This window comes from Chrysochloris asiatica, unplaced genomic scaffold (assembly GCF_000296735.1).
Source record: "Chrysochloris asiatica unplaced genomic scaffold, ChrAsi1.0 scaffold00120, whole genome shotgun sequence".
Taxonomy (NCBI): Eukaryota; Metazoa; Chordata; class Mammalia; order Afrosoricida; family Chrysochloridae; genus Chrysochloris; species Chrysochloris asiatica.
In genome coordinates this window covers 2,694,733-2,715,153 of record NW_006408638.1, presented here as the reverse complement: position 1 = coordinate 2,715,153, position 20,421 = coordinate 2,694,733, and the positions used below count along the sequence as shown (strand labels likewise).

General features: G+C 38.2%; 1 protein-coding gene across 1 annotated transcript in view; it reads left to right on the top strand.

Annotated features, from left to right (window-relative positions):
- Window positions 1-20,421, top strand: part of DCBLD2 (discoidin, CUB and LCCL domain containing 2) — a 120,284-nt gene that overhangs the window by 54,061 nt on the left and 45,802 nt on the right. Inside the window, exon 3 of the mRNA XM_006868605.1 lies at window positions 15,861-15,998. Coding sequence (XP_006868667.1) covers window positions 15,861-15,998 — 138 coding nt within the window. The remainder of the gene's footprint in view (window positions 1-15,860; window positions 15,999-20,421) is intronic.

Sequence of the window (20,421 nt, the reverse complement as noted above, 5' to 3'; positions counted from 1 at the left end):
GCTGCTTCTCTGGATTAGACCCCACATTCTGCTTGTGCTCTTCTCCCTTGATGGTGCTAGGGTCCACTGTTTCTTGGATATAAGATTAACCACTCTCCTGTTTTTGTTACAAAACTTCAAGCTTTACAATTGTGACAGTCACAGTTAGTCATAATAACAATTACTCACTATTGAATCATATGAAACTTACCCCCATCTCTTTTCACCAGACTCATCTAGACAAGATGAAAACTATTAAGTGGGGTTGGTAAATTTTTTACATCCTTTAATAATTTGAATTCAATTTTGTCTTTGTATGTAAGGTGTGTCTCTTGTAGACAGCATATTGAAGAATCCTGTTCTTCTGTGTCACTCTTTGTCTCTTGACTGATGCATTTAATCATTGACAGTCAGTGTAATTGTCAGTGCTGTTCTTAAGTGCTGTCAAGTCAGTTTTGACTCATAGTGACTCTATTTAGATTTTCCGAGGAGCGGCTGCTGAGTTTGAACTGCCGACCTTGTGGTTGAAACTGATCTTGCAGTCCAGTGCTTGTCCTTCAGCACCATACCTGGACTTCTACTCAAATTTTCTTCTTCTAGTTGTGTAATTTAAGTAGGTAGTGTGTTTCTAGAAATTTGTCCATGTCTCCTAGGTTTTCAAATTTATTGGAGTATAATTTTTCATAATATTTTCTGAGATCCTTTTATCTTATTATACTCTGTTTTAATGTCATCCATCCATATCACTTATTTTCGTTATTTGCATCTTCTCATTTTTTGCCACGACTTGTCTGTCAGTTTGTCTTACTGTGGTGGCTTGTGAGTTGCTGTGATTCTGAAAGCTAGGCCACTGGTATTTTAAATACCAGCTGGGCCACCCATGGTAGACAGGTTTCAGATGAGCTTCCAGATGAAGACAGACTAGGAAAAAGGAGTGACAAACTACTTCTGAATATTTAGTCACTGAAAACCTTATTAATAGCAGAGAAACACTGTCAGATATAGTGCCAGAAATTGAGCCCCTCAGGTTGGAAGGCACTCAAAATGCAACTGGGGAAGAGCTGCCTCCTCAAAGTAGAGTTAACAGTGGTGATGCGAATGGAGTCAAGCTCATGGGACCTTCATTTGCTGATGAGGCACAGCTCAAAATGAAGAGAAACAGCTGTAAACATCCATTGAAAATTGGAAAATGGAATGTATGAAGTATGAATCTGGGAAAATTGAAAGTTGTCAAAAATGAAATGGAACGCATAAACATCTATATCTTAGGCATTAGTGAGCTGAAATGGACTGGTATTGGCCATTTAGAATGTGATGACCAGATGGTTTACTATGCCAGAAATGACAAATTGAAGAGGCATGGTGTTGCATTCATTGTCAAAAAGAACATATCAGTCATGAGGTACAATGCTGCCTGTGATAGGATAATATCCATGCACCTGCAGGGAAGCCTAGTTAATATCACTATGATTTAAATTTACACACCAACCACTAAAGCCAGGGAGGATGAAATAGATGAATTCTACCAACTTCTTCAAGATGCAATCAAGATGTATTGATTATTATTGGTGATTGGAATGCAAAGGTTGGGAGCAAAGGGGAAGGATCAGTAGTTGGAAAATATGGCCTTGGTGATAGAAATGATGCTGGAGACCACATGATAGAATTCTGCAAAATCAATGATTTGTTCATTTCAAATACCTTCTTTAGGCAGCATAAGAGATGACTATACACATGGACCTCACCAGATGGAATACATAAAAATCAAATTGACTACCTCTGTGGAAAGAGAAGGTGAAAAAGCTCCATATCTTCAGTGAAAACAACACCAGGGGCAGACTGTGGAACAGACCATCAATTACTCATATACAAATTCATACTGAAGCTGAAGAAAATGAAAACAAGTCCACGAGAACCAAAATATGACCTTGAATATATCCCTCCTGAATTTAGAGATCATGTGAAAAACAGATTTCATACATTAAACACTAAAGACTGAAGACCAGAGAGTTGTGGGATGACATCAAGAACATCATACGTGCAGAAGGCAAAAAATCATTAAGAAGACAAGAAAGAAGGAAAAGGCCAAAATGGATATCAGAAGAGAGATACTGAAACTTGCCCTCCAGCATAGAGATGCTAAAGCAAATGGAAGAAATTAGGAGGTCGTAGAGCTGAACAGAAAATTTCAAAGATCAGCTCGAGAAGATAAAGCCAAATATTACAGTAAAATGTGCAAAGATCTGGAATCAGAACACCAAAAAGGAAGAACACACTCCACATTTCTCAAGCTGGGAACTGAAGAAAAAATTCAAGCCTCGACTTTCATTATTCAAAGATTCTATGGGCAAATTATTGAATGATACAGAAAGCATCAAGAGAAGATGGAAGGAATACACAGAGTCACTGTACCAAAAGGAAATGATTAATGTTCAACTGTTTCAAGAGATAGCTTATGATCAAGAGCCAATGATACTGAAGGAGGAAGTCCAAGGTGCATTGAAGGAATTGGCAAAGAACAAGGCACCAGGAACTGATGGAATAAAAATGAAAGTCTTTCAAGAAAGCAAGGTGGCACTGGAGGTACTCACTCATCTCTGCCAAGAAATTTGGAAGACAACTGTCTGGCCGACTGATGGGAAGAGATACATATTTGTGCCCATTCCAAAGAGAGGTGACCCAATGGAATTCAGAAAGCATCTGACAATCTCTTTGATATCCCATGCCAGTAAAGTTTTACTAAAGCTAATACAGAAACAGTTGTAAGCATACACTGATAGAGAATTTCCAGAGGTTCAAGCTGGATTCAGAAGAGGCCGTGGAATGAGGGATATCATTGCTGATGTCTGATGGATCTTGACTGAAAGCAGAGAATATCAGACAGATGTTTATCTGTGCTTTATTGACTACACAAAGGCTTTCGATTGTGTGGATCATGACAAGCTATGGACAAAATTGCGAAGTATGAGTAATCTGAAGCACTTAATTGTTCTCATGAGGAATCTGTAGCTGGACCAAGAGGCAGTTGTTCCAACAGAACTTGGGTACACTAAATGGTTTAAAATTAAGAAAGGTGTGCAACAAGGTTATATTCTTTCACCATACTTATTCAACCTGTATGCTGAGCAAATAATCCAAGAAGCTGGGTTCTTTGAAGAAATATGTGGCATCAGGATTGGAGGAAGATTCATTAGCAACCTGCGATATGCAGATGATACAACCTTGCTTGCTGAAAGTGAAGAGGACTTAAAACGTTTACTGATGAATATCAAAGAGCTCAGCCTCTGGTATGGATTACATCTCAATGTCAAGAAAACAAAAATCCTCAGCACTGGACCAGTAAACAACATTCTTATCAATGGAGAAAAGATTGAAGTTGTCAAGGACTTCATTCTTCTTGCATCAACTGTCAACACTCAAGGAAGCAGCAATCAAGAAATCAAACAACATATTGCATTAGGCAAATCTGCTGCACAAGACCTTTTTAAAGTATTGAAGAGCAAAGATGTCAGCTTGAGGACCAAGGTGCGCCTCACCCAAGCCATGCATGGTATTTTCAATAATCTCATATTTATGCAAAAGTTGAACACTGAATAAGAAAGACTATAGAATAATTGATGGTGTTGGAGAAGAATATTGAAAGTTCTATGGGCTGCCCAAAGAACCAACAGATGCATTTTGGAAGAAGTGCAGCCAGAGTATTCCTTGGAGGCCAGGATGGCCAAACTTCTCTCATACTTCGGACATATTGTCATGAGGAACCAGTTGTTGGAGAAGGATACTGTGTTTTGTAAGGTGGAGGGTCAGAGAAGAAGAAGACCTCCAACGAAATGGATTGGCCAAGTGGCAGCATCGATGGACTCAACCATGGCAACAGTAGTGAGGTTGGCCCAGCATTGGGCAGTGTTTCGTTCAGGTGTGTGTAGGGTCACTATGAGTCGGTCTTGATTTGATGGCAACTAATAACAACAACAACATGTTTTGCCATTGTCAGATTGCTTAGTGGTTTGTTGATCCTTTTAAAACAACTTCTGCTCTTGGTTTTTCTATTGTTTTACCATTTTGCATTTCATTTATTTCTGTTCTAATATTATTTCCTTTCTTGTAACTGGAGTCGTCTTTTGCTACTTCTTTTCTATTTATTTGAGTTGCTGGATTGAGCTGATGATTTTGACCCCTTTTTTTAAAAAAAAATGTATGCATGTATTGATAGTAAATTGTTTTCTGATTATTCCTTGCTATGGCACTGTAAGATAAGCACTCAATCACAAGGTCAGTGTAAACTACAAGATTGGTGGTTCAATCTCACCAGCTACTCACGGAAACCCTATTAGTTGGAGCCAACTTAAGGGCACTTAACAAAGGTTTTGGTATATTGCATTTTCATTCTTATTTGACTCTAAAAAATTATTTTAATTTCATTTTAAATTTATTCTAATATCCAATAGCCTTGGAGGGAGCAGAAAGCCTCGTCTGTCTCCCACAGAACCACTGGCAGGCTCTAACTGTGGACTTCGTGGTTCATAGTCTAGTATTTTTGGGTATTTTAGTTTGTTAAGGTTTGCATCGCGGCATAAAATACGGTCTGTTTTGGAGAATGATCCACATGCATTGATGAAGACTGTGTACTGTGCTTCTGTAGTATGCTGTGTTTTTCATGTCTGTGAGGTTGAGTTGGTTGTGTTATTCAGATTTTCTTTATCTTTGTTGAGTTTCTTTGTAGTTGTTGTATAATTGAAAGTTGTGTGTTAAAGTCTTCTATTATTGTTTAACTTTCTGTTTCTTTTTAAAATTCTGTCAGCTTTTGTATTTTGTATTTTGGACCTCAATCATTGAGTATGTGAGTGTTTCTTATGTTTATTTTCTCTTGGTGGATTAACCCTTTAATCATTATATAATGCCTTTTTTGTCTCATATCATTGATTTTAACTTATATTGCCAATCTTCCTCTCTTTTGGCTACAGTGTGTTTAATGTATTTTTACCATCCTTTGATTTTCAACCCATTTATGTCTTTGTATCTAAAGTGTGTCTACAATATATTGCAGGCGATATGTTGATGAAGAATTTTTATTTTTAATGTGTTCTGCTACTCACTGCATCTTGACTGGTTCATTTACACCATTTACATTCTGGATGTAGGGTTCTTGGTTAACTGTTCTTTTCTTAGTTTGCAGTCCCTAGGGCCCTTCTGGGTTGATGGTGGCAGTTAGTATATTCTGGAGGTGAGGGCAGGATATCTCTGTATCTGCTATAAGTGAGTGCTGCCCAAATGAATGGGGTAGGCCCTCTGTGTACGCACAAATTGACATCTTAGTAGGTGGATGGTGGTGGTAGCAAGTTTTAGTGGAGTACAAATGCAGATGACCTACAGGAACTATTGGGGTATGGGATGTGCGATGTTGCATCTGACTGGGTGTTGGATGAGAGTGCTAGTATTTCATGCTTACTGTTTGGCAGAGGTGCCAATGGTGCCTGTTGGGATGAGGTGATGTATCTCTCCAACCATTGTCTGGGCATGGTTGCAGGAATGTTTTCGCTAGTCATTGGGAAACCGCTGGTTGCCATGTAATCAGGGTGAGGGTGTTTGGGTCACCATTCACTGGATAGCATAGGTCCTCACACTGCCAGCCTCTAAGCATGCTCAACAATTGGGATTGAGGGTCTTGTGCCTTTAGTCAGTGCTCTGGTGGCAGGATCAGATGCCACTCACTAGTTACTGGGTGGGTGGGGTGGCACAGGAGTGGATGGGGTACACATGAACTTCCAGTTGTGAATCCAAAGGCACAGGAGCACACACCACAGATCACTGTGCAGGGGTGCTCGTGTACAGGAGGCAGGAGCCTCTGCTCACCAGTTCAATGACTCAGGAGTGTGTGCTATGCATTGTGGGGAAGGTAGAGCAGCACCGGGGTGGGTAAGGGGGGTGTGACCCTCTGTTTGCTGACCAGATAGCACAAGAATGCTCACTGAAGACAAAGCAGGCTGATGGGAGGTGGGGGTACACCACTAGTCACTCTGAGGTTGGGAGAAGGGAGGAGAGTGGAAGTGAGTTCCCCCAGTTTGTGGTGTGGGTGCCAGGGAATTCCTCACAATGTACAGCTGATAACCAGGGCCTGGCTCTGACCATATTCGAGGAGTAGTTGTTGAGAATCAGGTTGAGTGAGAAACTACCTGCTATTGCAAAAGTGCTCCGCTCCACCAGCACCACCCACCCAAATGACCAGGGACTGCTGAGGGTGGTTGTTTCTGTCTCTGTTTTCTGACTCCCTCATTGCTGTACTGTCACCTGGATCCCTAAGACGCTTGCCTACCTTTCTACACTTTTCCCTCCTTAGATCCATTTCATGTTCTGTTCATGTTTCATTGCTCCAGGTTTATCTACACAGTATCTCTGCCTGCTTTTGAGGATTTCCTGACATTATCTTCTGCACGCCTTACCCACAAACACTGCTTCTTTGTCTCAGGATGGTCACACTATGCTGGTCCAGCTTGAGGATACCTACAGCCCATCAGTCTCTTCATTCACTGTTTTCTTTCACTTTCTCAATGAGAGGCAGAGAAACTATAGACAAACCTGAAGCCAAATAAGGAGAACAGAACATAAAATGGATATGAGGAGGGAAAATGGTTATAAGGTAGACTGATGTTTGAATTCTTCGTTCTTCTGTTTGCTGTTTTGGATTCCCAGATTGTCATTTATATCTGCTTTACTTGATTTCTTGATTCTTTGTTGTAGAGATACAGTATGGTGTGTATGACTGATCCACCACCTTGCACTGTCTTCCCAGACTGTACTTTCTGAAAGGCCCCTTTTGTTTATTCATGAAACTCCGCTAAGGGTTTTACCTGTCCTTGAGAACCAACATCAGAGCTTGTTGTTAGCTGCCGTTGAATTGATTCCAACTCATGGCTGCATGTGTTCAGAGTAGAACTATTCCATAGGGTTTTCAAGGCTGTGACCTTTCAGAAGCAAATCATTAGGACTTTTTGTCCAGCAACGTCTGGTTGGATTCAACCACCGACTTTTCAGATGGTAGTGGATTGCTGAGCAATTTACACCACCTAAGACTTATATCAGAACCTGTAGTTGTCAGCAACTAAATGACTTAACGCTGATTTACGAGTACCTTTAAAAAGCCAAACTCAGTAAATGGAATTCAGGAATTAACTAGTGCGTTGCCCAAATTAGGATAGTTTTCTTTGTTTTCCAAAATTTTACCACATTCTTCATTACTTGTATAATGAAAAAAAAAAACAGATCTGTGCTGAAGGGAGAATCGAATGAGGAGAGGCACAGTAATCTTGATTTTAGGAATAAGGCTGAGGACAGCTTTATATATATAGTGTCGATTGAATTCACACAAGCACCAAAAAGGTCCGTACTATTGTCCCTCCTCTCCCCTTCCTTCTTTCCTTATTTTCTTTTATAGAAATGATTATCCATGCTTTACCATTGGAATCTTAGTTTCATAGAAGAGTAATTTAAAAAAGAAATAAAACTGTTATACCACAGATTGTGTTTTCTTCATATTTTAGGGGACTGTATAACTCCAAATAAAATCAAAATGAAATGACAATGCTAATAGAAAATATTTTTATATTTATTTACCTATTGAAAAGATGAAAAAGACAATTTCTTAGAAATTGTTTGACTTCAAGAATGTATTTTTGTCAAATCATTTCTATGTTAGAGTACTTTTTCTTTTAAGTCATGAAAATTTCGAATCCGCTAGTATCAGAACACATGGTAGAACTTTTTTAAAGTAAAAACATCTTTGTATGACACAGAAAGTAGTATTTAAAAATGGTGTTTTGAATTTGTACCTAAAAGTATCTGAAAAGACAATATTTGTACTAAGCATCTCATTGAATTTTATAATAAAGCCACGCAGTTACATCCTTAAATGGTAAAGAGCAAGTAGTTCTGATGATCCCACATGAAGCCACTGTTCATTTTTACAAGTCAACTGGCTTATGTAAATCTTCTGCATGATATGTTTTTTTCTTTCCATTACCTATTCCTAATAACTAAAATAAAATTCAAACCTTGACTTGTGCTATTGAAGGATTCTTTGAGCAAAATATTGAATGATGCAGGAAGCATCAAAAAAAGGAAGGAATATACAGCATCATTGTACCACAAAGCAATGGTCTGTGTTTAACCATTTCAAGAGGTTTTATATGATCAAGAACAATGATCCTGAAGGAAGAAGTCCAAGGTGCATTGAAGTTATTGGTGAAAAAACAAAGTACCAGGAATAGATGGAATACAATTGGAAATGTTTTCCATAAACTGATGAGGCACTGGAGGCACTCAACTCATCTCTGCCAAGAAATTTGGAAGACAACTACCTGGCCAAGTGACTGGAAGAGATCTGTATTTGTGCCCATTCCAGAGAGGTGACCCAGTGGAATGCGGAAATCATTGAACAAGATCATTGATATCCTATGCGAGTAAAGTTTTACTAAAGGTAATGCAAATATGGCTGCAACCATATATTTATTGATAGAGAACTTCCAGAAGTTTAAGCTGGATTCAGAAGAGGATATGGAATTCGGGATATCATTGCTGATGTCAGGTGGATCATGGCTAAAAGCAAATATTAGAAAGATGTTTTACCTGTGTTCGATTGACTATGCAAAGGCTTTCAAGTGTATGGATCATGACAAGCTACGGACAGCATTGCAAAGTATGCGTGTCCGGAACACTTTATTGTGCTCATGAGGAGCATAGACCAAGAGGCAGTTGTTTGAACAGAACAAGGGAACACTGAATGGTTTAAAATTAGGAAAGGTATGTAACAGGCCTGTATTCTTTCACCATACTTAATCAGTCTGTATGCTGAGCAAATCATCTGAGAAAATGCTTTATGAAGGAAAATGTAGCATCAGGATAAGAGGAAGACTCACTAACAATTTGCAATATGCAGATGAGACAACCTTGCTAGCTGAAAGCGAAGAGTACTTAAAATACTTACTGATGAAGATCAAAGACCTCAGTGTTCTGTATGGACTGCATCTCAATGTAAAGAAAACCAAAGTCGTCACCACTGGACCAGCAAACACCATCCATATAAATGGAGAAATGATTGAAGCTGTCAAAAGTTCAACCATCCACACTCCTGAAAGCAGCAGTCAAGAAATCAGGCATATTGCATTTGGCAGATCTGCTGCACAAGTCCTCTTTAAAGTGTTGAAGAGCAATTCTTCAATACATGGTATTTTCAATAACCTCATATGCATGTGAAAACTGCACAGTGAATAAGGAAGACTGTAGAAGAATTGATGCATTTGAGTTACGGTGTTGGAGGAGAATGTTGAAAGTACTGTGGACTGCCAAGTGAACAAACAGATCTGTGTTGGAGGAAGTACAGCCAGAATGCTCCATGGAAGCAAAGATGGACAGACTTTGTCTCTCATACATCAGCCATATTATCAGGAGGGACCAGTCATTGGAGAAGGATATCATGTTTGATAAAGTAGAGGGTCTGAGAAAAAGAGGAAGATCCCCTCCACCCCCAAATGAAATGCATTGGTTCACAGTGATGAGCTCAGGCATAGCAACAATTGTGAGATTGGCCCAGGACTGGGCAGTGTTTTGTTCTATTGTGCATAGGGTCATTAGAGTCAGTTCTGACTCAATGGCACCTAACAACAACAATAGCCTGATGTTGTTAAGTGCTGTCGAGTCAGTTCTGACTCATAGCGACCCTGTAAAGGGTTTCTGAGCATCAGCTGGTCAGTTTAAACCAGTGCTTACTCTGCAATGCCATTCCAGGACTCCTGATTGTTTGTTGTTAGGTGCCATTGAGTCGGTACCGACCCATAGCGACCTTATGCACAGCAGAATGAAATACTGCTCGATCCTGGGCCAACCTCACTACTGTTGCCACGCTTGAGTCCATCAATGCTACCACTTGGCCAATCCATCTCATTGGGACTCCTGATAGTTGTATTTAAATTGCTTTCAATAGTTAGAAATACAAGGTTTTTTTTTGTTTTTTCATATGAAATTTTGTTTTATAGGAAAGGATGAGCAACATGTGTATTTTATATTGAGGACCCATAGCACCTAGATAATGTGTGTGCCTTGTTGTTTGTTATTTATTTATTAAATGATAAATGAATTGATAAATTTTAGAGTGAATGGTCTTTGCTTTCCAATTGAGATTTTTATTTCACTAAAATTATTTATCCTTCTCTTAGTTACTGAGTGCTTCTACAACAGAAATACTACAAATGGATAGCTTTAACAGAAATTTACCTTCTCAGGTTTTTTGTTGTTAGGTGCTGACCAGTCAGTTCCAACCCATAGCAAATCTGTGTACAACAGAACAAAACGCTGTCTGGTCCTGAGCCATCTTAATTGTTGTTACATATGAGCCTATTGATGCTGCCACTATGCCAATCTCTTTCTTTGGGGGCCTGCCTCTTTTTGCTGATCCTTCACTTTACCAAGCATGATGTCCTTTTCCAGGGACTGGTTTCTCCAGATAATATGTTCAAAGTGTAAGAATGAAGTCCTACCATCCTGACTTCAAAGGAGTATTCTGGTTGTTCTTATTCTAAGACAGATTTGTTTGTTCCTCTGGCAGTCCATAATACTTTAATATTCTTCTCCAATACCACGGTCCAAACACACTGACTCTTCTGTGGTCCCAGCATAGGAGGCTAAAAGTCTGAACTCAAGGTGTTGGCCCAAGTGAAAGATTGTCTCTCCCCTTGTTGTCTACTCCAGATGAAGGTCCCTGTCTTTTTTAAGCTTTTGCATCATCCATGCGACTTGGCATCTCCTTCATATCTGCTTCTCTTGCTTGCCTGCATAATCTCTCTCTTTTTTTAAAAAAATGTTTTATTGTCAATTATGTGATAGTTTACATGGGAGAACATTAGCTTTACATTCATCCCATTATTATATTGCCATGGTTACAATCCCCTCCATGCATCATCAGCCAATCAAAGGGTATATCCTGCAAGCCTGTTCCTCGGTTGTCAGCACACAGCCCCTCTTCCTCTCGGGGTTTAGTGCCCCCAGCTGCTCTGTGTCTCCACATCATTGTCTCTGCCTCCATCTCTTGTTACTGTTTCTCTGGGTAGGGCCCCGCACTCTGCTCTTCTCCTTTAACGCTACCAAGGACTTCCGCTTCTGGACTGCAAAATCAACCATTCCCCTCCTTTTGCTACAAAATGTCTACCTTTATATTTCCAATCCTCACAGTCAGTCCTGATAACAATTATTCACTATTGTACCACATGAGTGCTATCCACATCTTTCATCAGCCCCGCCGCCCAAACAGATTGGATACTACTCAGTGGAGATTCTACCTTCCTCCACACTCTCTGGATTTAGGCTCCCTCTCAAAAGCTTGTAAGCCAGTCACTTATTGCCTTTGTAGCCCCTCTCCATTTGGGGTAGCCAATATCCAAGTTGCCCATTCCTGTGTATCCTGTGAATGGAGGGGGTGGTAATGATCCTCGCTGTAAAGATTTGTTTCCTCTTTGAGCTACTTAGCATTCATAGGAGTAAGTCAAGTTCATCAAATTGTATCAGTTACTGTTTTTTTTCCTCTTCATTCTTCTTCTGGTTGAGCTCTGATCATCCAGTCATTGAAGCCAGGTCAAGTGGGTATTATTATCTGCAAGTGTGGGTGTTCTTGTGCATGTGCCCTCTCTTCTTATCAGCTGGATGCTTCACTCTCCATGCTAGTCCTCTGTGGCCATGTTACTGACTCTAGCCCCAGGAATCCCCAGGTCTTGCCACACTGCTGGCCAACCAGGTCTCTACCCGGGTTCACAGGAGTCTATTAAACGTGGTAGGACTCAGCTCGCAGCTTCATTGCTGTTTTCCCCTCACTTCACCTTATCGGTGACCAACGTGGTCACCAGTTAGAGCACATATCTGCTCGTGTATTCCCATTGAGTCTTAGTATTGGAGGGGATTTTCCCTGAGGGGACCTGACAATGTGCCTTGATGTCTCCTGGGTGAGCAACTTGCTTGTTCTTGTAGTAGTCAGTTGACTGTTGTTACTGTTTTGTATTTTTCCTGTAGGTCTTTCTTTCAAGAGGTATCTTCTGTTCTTTTCTGCTCCAGGCTGGTCTACTTGTCCTTTCAAGTAGAAATTTCCATCTCAGAACTGCACAATCTCTTAAGATTGTGTTAAAATACACCCTATACCAATTCTGTCTTATTAACATAAAAAGACAACCCATGCCCAAATTTGATTATAGCCATAGACATAGACATTAGGATTTAGAACACAAAACTTGTAGGGGGACACAATTCAGTCCATGTTGTTGTTAAGTGCCATCGAGTCAGTTTCAACTCATAGGAACCCTGTATAGGGTTTCCACGTAGTGGCTGGTGAGTTTGAACCACCACCTTTGTGGTGTAAACCGATCTTGCCGTCTAGTGCTTTATCCCACAGTTCCTCACCAGGACTCTACTCTCAATTCCTTAATATCTTTAAATTAACAACAACAACAAAAAAGCTTTTCCTAAAAGTTCACTTTAAAGTATGGGTGCAGGTTCTCTGCAAGACATAATAGCATGTTCTCTGTGCCTGTAAAATGCCTGTAAAGATGAAGATGAAATTGAAGGGCTTTTTTTGTCATTTCTTGTAAGGTAATCTGACTGCAGGACAGGAATACTGAATTTATCATACTAAAGGTAAAGGGTTTTTAAATAAAAATAAGTTTTAAAATACAGTTTTATGTAGAATAAAACCCTAACCAACTTCTTGGCTTTCAAATCTATTCCAGCTCATGTTGTTATGTGCATTGAGTCGCTTCTGACCTGTAGCAATCCTGTATAAGGTTTCCAAGGAGCAGCTGTTGAGCTTGAACCACCGACCTTGAGGTTCACACTGACTTTTCAGTCTAGTGCATTAACCCACATGCCGCACAGAAACCCTAAAGGACACAGTAGAAATGCTCCTTGGGGTTTTCGAGATTGAGATTGTAAATCATTATGGAAGCACTCGCTCATCTTTGTCTTTTGGAGCAGCCCACCTCTCAGTGAGCAGCGCCAATGTTTTAAACCACTGTGTCACTAGGGCTCTTGGTTGTATAGAATAGATCATGATTTCTGTATCTATGTGGTAGCCATTTCAAACGCATGTCTGAATTTTTTCTCAACTGGAGTAAACTAGTTAGTATGCTCTTCCATAAATTTCTGACTGAATTATTGCTTATGCATGACTGGTTATTTAATCCTTGAAAAGTATTAGAGAACTACATCTTGAAAGAAAAGCTGTGTTATGAAATATATGGATACTGTAGAAAATTTCAGGATTTGAATCCTTTGGTTTTATAGACAACTTTCACTATGGCCCTATGGTTAAATTATTCTCAGTACAAAGTAACGGGTTCCAGGTATAATTTTCTAAAATACAAAATATATATAGGACATTTTCACTGGCCAGAATAAAAATACTTAATTTTACGGAGTCATTTATTTTTAAAATTCTGGTTGAATTTTTTACAGCTCTATCTTACAGAAATGTTGACCCAATTATAAAGAGTTTTACCATTTTATTTTTAAGTCTGTTTTGGAGAGAGGGTGGAAAAAATAGGTCAATTTCTGGAAACAGTTATCTTGAAATGAGGATGACAGATTGAACCAATATTTGAGTTAAGGATAAAAGTAGCATTGTAAGATGGGAAGGTGACTTTTACCAAAATAGAAACTGATCCTCTAAATATTTTTCTAATTTAGTTAGGACATAAGGCATGGTGTGATCTTAGAGAAAATAAAAGGATTTTCACTGCTGTGGAAAGAAGAGAGCAGCTTGACTTCTGCTAACCCAGTTGATCTCCACAAACACTACAATGGATTGATTGTTTACAGGGATATGTCGTTATTGAACGCTTCTGTTTGAAGTCCCATGGGAAGCTTCATGAACTCTATTACTTTTGAGTAGCAGGTAGAGGGGAAAAGAACACCAGACAAGATAAAGGACCTGTGTTCTAGATTGACATCACCTCCATCTTGTAGGCAAAACACTTATTTGATTTTCAGTCTTTTCAGCTGTTGCATGAGTTGCTTGAATGACATCTCTAAAGAGCTCTTTCAGATTCAACAGTATCTGGCTCCGGACCTACATTATCTTTGCATAAAACATTAATAATGAGACCAATACCTAGGATAAAAGTTCTTTCAGTTTTGTATTTAACAGCTTTCTTATTGTATAATTTGCATGACATAAAATTCATATGTTTTAAACTATATAGTTTAATGAATCATAATTTTGAATTGTTATGACTTACAAGATGTAGAATTGATTTGGCAAAAATACACTCTTGGACTTACACAGTTTCCAATGAGGTGGCTTTTTTTTTACCTTTTCAATAGGTAAAGAAATATAAAAGCATCTAACAGCATTGTAATTTTATTTTGTATTTATTTGGAGTTGTCTTATCCTCTGAAATAGGAAGAAAATACAATCTGTGGTAGAAACTAAACTTTTTTTCTTTTTTTATAACTACTCTGTAATGAAACCAAAAAGTGTTAAAGCATGGATAATCTTTTTTAAAAAGAGAAAGTGTATTAATCTTTTTGCTATTATTGTGAGATGATTTTCTTTGTTTCATTTCAGATTGTCGTTATATGAAAACTTTCTCTTTAGTTCTAGTAGGTTTTATTTATTTTTTTGTAGATACCTTGGAATTTTCTGTTTAAAAGATCAAATGTTGTTCTTGACAATGATATTCCTGGAAGTCCAGTATGATGCTGCCAGAGCTTAAAATAGTTTTGGAATTCCTTCTTCAGAATTTGTCTGACAAGTTACCAGTTGTATTAGAAAATCCATTTTTATTAATTATTGGTGTACATCTCACTCTAATTATGTTTCTCCTACTTTTATCCCATTAAACTTAGATCTGTACTGCGGACATACCAGTTTTGACATGTTTATTAAGACAGTAAAGGAGCCCTGATAGAGCTGTAGGGTAAGCACTGGGCTACTAACCACATGATTGCCAGTACAAACCCACCAGCTGCTCCTTGGAGAAAGATGAAGCTTTTTGCTCCCGTAAAGATTATAGTCTTGGAAACCCTGTTTCTTGATATGAGTCAGAGTCGACTAGTTGTAGTGATTAGTGAGTGATTAGACAATAAGAAACACTGGTGGTACAGTGGTTAAGCACTTAGGTGCGAACCAGAAAGTTACCAGTTTAAACCCATCAACTGATTTGTTGGAGGAAAATGTGGCGGTTTACTTCCATAAGTATGTATAGCCTTTGAGACCCTGATGGCAATTCATCTCTGTCCTGTAGGATTGCTTTGAGTTTTGCATTAGATTTGGTTTTGCATAGATATTAAAGAAGGGAAATTCAGTAGGCAGTTGGATGTATGTATGCATCTGAATTTCAAGGGAAAAGCTCTGGATAGTGTTATACATTGGTGAGTTGTTAGATCATAGTTAGAGCTATGATACTGGACACAGTCGCCTAAAAAGTTGATTTGAAGTCCTAACATCCCTGAGAATGGAATTCCTGAGTTCAGGAATCTAGGGATCCCAATTAGGAGTCTGTTAAGAACACTGATTATCTATCAATTTTATTTGTTAGCTGATTTTGTAAAATTTCTTGTTTTAAAGAAGACACATGTCTTTCACAGAAAATTGAATCTTATTAAAGTCAATGATGCCTGTATTATTATTATTATTATTTATTTGCTTGTGTGTTTATTTGGGTAGTTATTACTTGGCATCTCGTTTTCTTTTCCAGAGTAATGTGACTGTTAATCATTACTTGTAGTCGCCATTTTATATTACTTAAATATTCAGTTTGGCATATTATTCGTATTTTGTTATTGGCTACATTCTAAATATAGATTTCATGACAGTCATATCAAATATCTGTTTTATTTTTCATTCCTAGGCAAATATTGTGGTCTGGGGTTGCAAATGAACCATTCAGTGGAATCAAAAAGCAATGAAATTACAGTGCTGTTCATGAGCGGAATCCATGTTTCTGGACGAGGGTTTTTGGCCTCTTACTCAGTTGTAGATAAACAAGGTAATTTTTACTTTTTAAACTGTTTTTCACATATTTGAACTTTAAAACCAAACTGAAATATTTCTTCAGATATCTGTATATCTAAGGTGTGAAGAGAGCTATTAACAGATGAACCAGTAACAAAACATAACATAAATGTTACAAAATTAGATTAGTGTATGCGTTTACAGAAAGTTCATTTGCTTCTTTATCTTAGTACAAATACTGATTCTTTTATAAATGTGGAACAGAAACTTATAGTAACTTTTTTGTTGTGTTGTTGTTAAGAGCTGTCAAGTGGATTCCAATCCATAGTGACCCTGTGTAGTGTTTCCAAGGAGCAGCTGATGAGCTTTGAACCACTGACCTTATAGTTCAAATGACTTTGCTGTCTGATGCATTAGCCCACATCGCCACACCAGGACTCCATAGTAACTTTTAACTGTGTGTTAGTTGTTGAAATGCATCACCTCCATTTGAAGTCTTGTTATCTTCAGTTTGTTATTGCACATTGTTTTAGAGACCATGTTACCATGCACACATGACCACGTTTTCATTTTCCCTCAACTTTGAAAGGGAGAGATCAGCAACTTAAAGAACAAGAGTAAGATGATGAATTACCAGGCTTTCAATTTTACTTCCTGAAAAGTCTTAGAAGCAGGTAATGTGCTTATTCTGCTTAAGCTCCTCAGTATTAATATCACACTGAATTACTTATTTTGATTGATAATTTTCCTCTCTTTGTCTTTGTTATTAATCACTGAATTCGTGGTTTCTGGAAAATAAGTCTTTTCTTCCCTTTAAAAAAATACTTCATGTATTGGAGATTTAAATTAGGGAACTTTTTGATCCACAGAAGCCCAAATTTTCTGAATTAATAATATTTAAGAGTTGACATGATTTCAGGTGACAGAATCAGTATATGCTTCTATGCCAAACTTCAAATAGCTTTGTCACTATTTCAGATGAATCTCAGCTTCCACCTTATTCAGGAACTTCTTTGCCGTAACAGTTTCCAAGGTCATAATCATCTTGGGAAATTCTCATTTCGTATTTGTCTCCTGAGTTCTTGCTTATTCTTTTGCATGTCCTTTTGTTGTTGTTGTGTGCCATGGCGTTGGTTCTGACTCATAGCGACCCTGCACAGGGTTTCCGAGGCTGTTAATCTTTACAGGAGCAGAACGCCTCCTCTTTTCTCCTGCGGAGCAGCTGGTAGTTTCAAACTGCTGACCTTGTGGTTCACAGCCTGATTCATAACCACTACGCTACCAGAGCATGTCCTTTTACTATCCATCAAACATTGGTTTTATTTAATATTATGTGTTTTGGCTAAACCGTGTTCCAGAGAACACCGATTGGATTTCTTATTACTTCTTGGGTGGTCTTCCTTTAACTATTTCTTGAAATGACTTATTCATTTGAAGGCTGACTTGACTTTGGTTGAGAGCCTCAGTTATGTTCTATCCAAAAAACTTAGCTGCCACATTGAATTCCGTGAATTTTTTTAGGGAACATTACCACTTTTCCCCAGTTTAGCAACCTAGTTCAAGGGTTAGAGTATTTGAAAATCAAAAAAATATATTGCTTTAACAGTTTCTTCATTGTTAACATTCTCATAAAAGTTTATTAATGTTATATTACGGTTGTTGATAAAGTCGTGTTTCTTTTGTGATATTCATTTTTGTTACTTTGGGAAAGAACTCATTGTAAAGTTACATTCTCTTCAGTCCCTTAAATCCTGCTATATACCAGATACTGGGGATGCAACAGTAAATCAGACACAATCCAAATGTCAGAGGCCCTACAGTCCAGGGTTTGTTTATTTTTGTGGGGGAAGAAACATTAAACAAATAGCTGTTGTTGTAAAAGTGCCGTTGAGTGGGTTCTGACTGATAAAGACCCTCCCTATACAGGGTTTCCAAGGAGAGACTGGTAGGTTTGAACCACTGACATTGCGGTTATCAGTCTAGTGCTTATCCTATAGTGCCACACCAACACTCCAGTCACTTAGTTACAATTGGGATACATATGGGAAAGGGAAACGTTCATATGGTAATAGCCTAGAAGGGTACTAGGAATAGGAGATTGAGAAAGAACAAGTGTTTTCTGAGGTAGTTATATTTAAGCTGAGATCCCAAGGATAATTTAGAGGTTTTAAACAAACAAGGAAAGGAACATTCTAGGGAAGACAAAAGGTCTGGTGAGAAGGAGCTTTGGGGAGTTATTTTAAAATGCCAGTAGAAGCTGGAATGAAGTGAATATGAGTAAGTGACATTATTCAAGGCCTTGTAGAAAAATAGGAAGGTTGGGCTTTTTCAAAGAGTGTGTGGAGGAGGTTAAAGCAGAGAAAGAATATGACTGGATTTACATTTTTGTTTGTTCTGATGTTATTCCCTGCTCTGTGAAGAATGGGTGGAAGAAAGCCAGGGAGATCAAATTCAGAGGGTAGTTAGAAGAGACCAGATCAGGCATGATTGAATTAAGAGGTCTTGCTGTATGTGCACGTTAGAATTATGTCCATTTTGAAAGACTTAAGAATCAAGTTAATTCTTCATAAAGGAAACATTTCAAAAAGTTGGGATTCATCCTACCTGATTTTAAATTGTAGCAAGGAGGCTGTAGTGATGGTGGTGGTTTATTGTGGGGTGAGTTTTGACTTATAGCTATCCTGTATAGGGTTTCTGAGGCTGTAAATCTTTACTGGAGCTGAAAGCCTTATCTTTCTCCCATGGACAGCTGGTAGTTTCGAATTGCTGACCTTGAAGTTAGCAACCCAACTCGTAACCACTATGCATTAGGAATTCCTTTTGGTGAAACTCTGTAATCCTGACTGTGTATAGGGAATTGTGCCAGGGTTCCTCTTCCAGTGTAGTTTCTCGTATTTATAACCTTTATGGTTTTATTTTTTTGTTATTATTAGTGATTCTGAACAGTAGTTCCTAGCCTTTTTTTTTTTTTTTAATAACCCATTATCTCAGTTTTCATCTTAAACCTCATTTTTTAAAAAAAATGTGTCTGTCAGTAAAATGAATAGTTTAACATTGAAAGACAACAGATAAATAAATGTTAATAAACACTTCCAATCATGAGGATAGAACAAATATTCTACTCTGAGTTGGTATAATTGCAGTAAATTCTACCTGTTGTTACTGTTGTTAAGTGCCATTGAGTCTGTTCTGACCCATAGTGACCCTGTATAGGGTTTTCAGGAAGCATCTGGTGAGCTTGAATTGCTGGCCTTGAGGCTGAAACCGACTTTGCAGTCCAGTATAAAATCAATAGTGCCACTAGACTTCCTGAAAAAAAAATTTAAATGTTTGTGCATCATCCAGGGATCCTAGATAATACTGTTAGCAAACAGTGTTTAAACCACTATAGCAAGTAACTCTCAAGTTGCTGCTAGTCTTATTGAGAGAGGTAGAACCAGCCTTGCAGCGGTCCTGACATTTTCATTCTAAAAAAGTAAATTTAAAGCCAGAATATTTACCCTAGACCTGAAAATTAAAATAAATTTCTAATTAGAATTCATAAACATGTATTGATTGCTTGATCCCTATTTAATTTTAACTATAAAATGGTGAGCTTAGAATACTACTTTTGACAAAGCTTTGAGTTAAAACCTCCTAGCCCTTCAAGCAGCACCTGTTTGCTATGTGCCATAAGCTATTGTGTGTATGTACATGTTCAACTGCGAAGTGGTGGTAGAAAATAAATCATCATTTCCTAGGTATTACATCATTTCCTAGGTAGTATTATGCTCCATTGGAATCCTGGTGTTGTGCTGTAGGCTAATGTATCAGACTGCAGGGTTGTTTGAACTGCAAGGTAGGTGGTTCAAGCTCACAAGCTGCTCCTAGGAAACGCTGTACAGGGTCGCTATGGGTCAGAATTGACTCTACAGCACTTAAAAAACATCAACACCAACTATACTCCATTACTTTAGATTTCACCAATCCAGAATTCCGTCATGATCAGCCTAAAGTTTGTTTTGAATTTTGTGGGAAAAAATAGTAAAGAGTTTAAAATGTCATATGAAATTTGAACTGAAACTATCCGCTGAAGTCACCTCTTAACTAAAATAAGTTAGCTCAAAAAGTAAAGAAGGAAGAAGGAACCAAAATTAACACATTAACACAGTATCTACAACAATTAGAAACAGACCACAGAGGGAACCTGTAGCCACCAAAAGAAATGAAATAATAAAGATTAGAGCAGAAGTAAATGAGATAGAAAGCAGAAAAACTATAGAAAAATCAAAAGGACAGGAAGCTGGTTCTTTGAAAGGATTAACAAAATTGACAGACCATTGGCAAACCTAACAAAAGAAAAGAGGGAGAAGACACAAATAACATGCATTAGAAACCACATGGGCCATGTCACAACGGAACCAAAAGAAATCAACAGGATAATAACAGAATACTATGAAGATTTGTACTCCAACAAA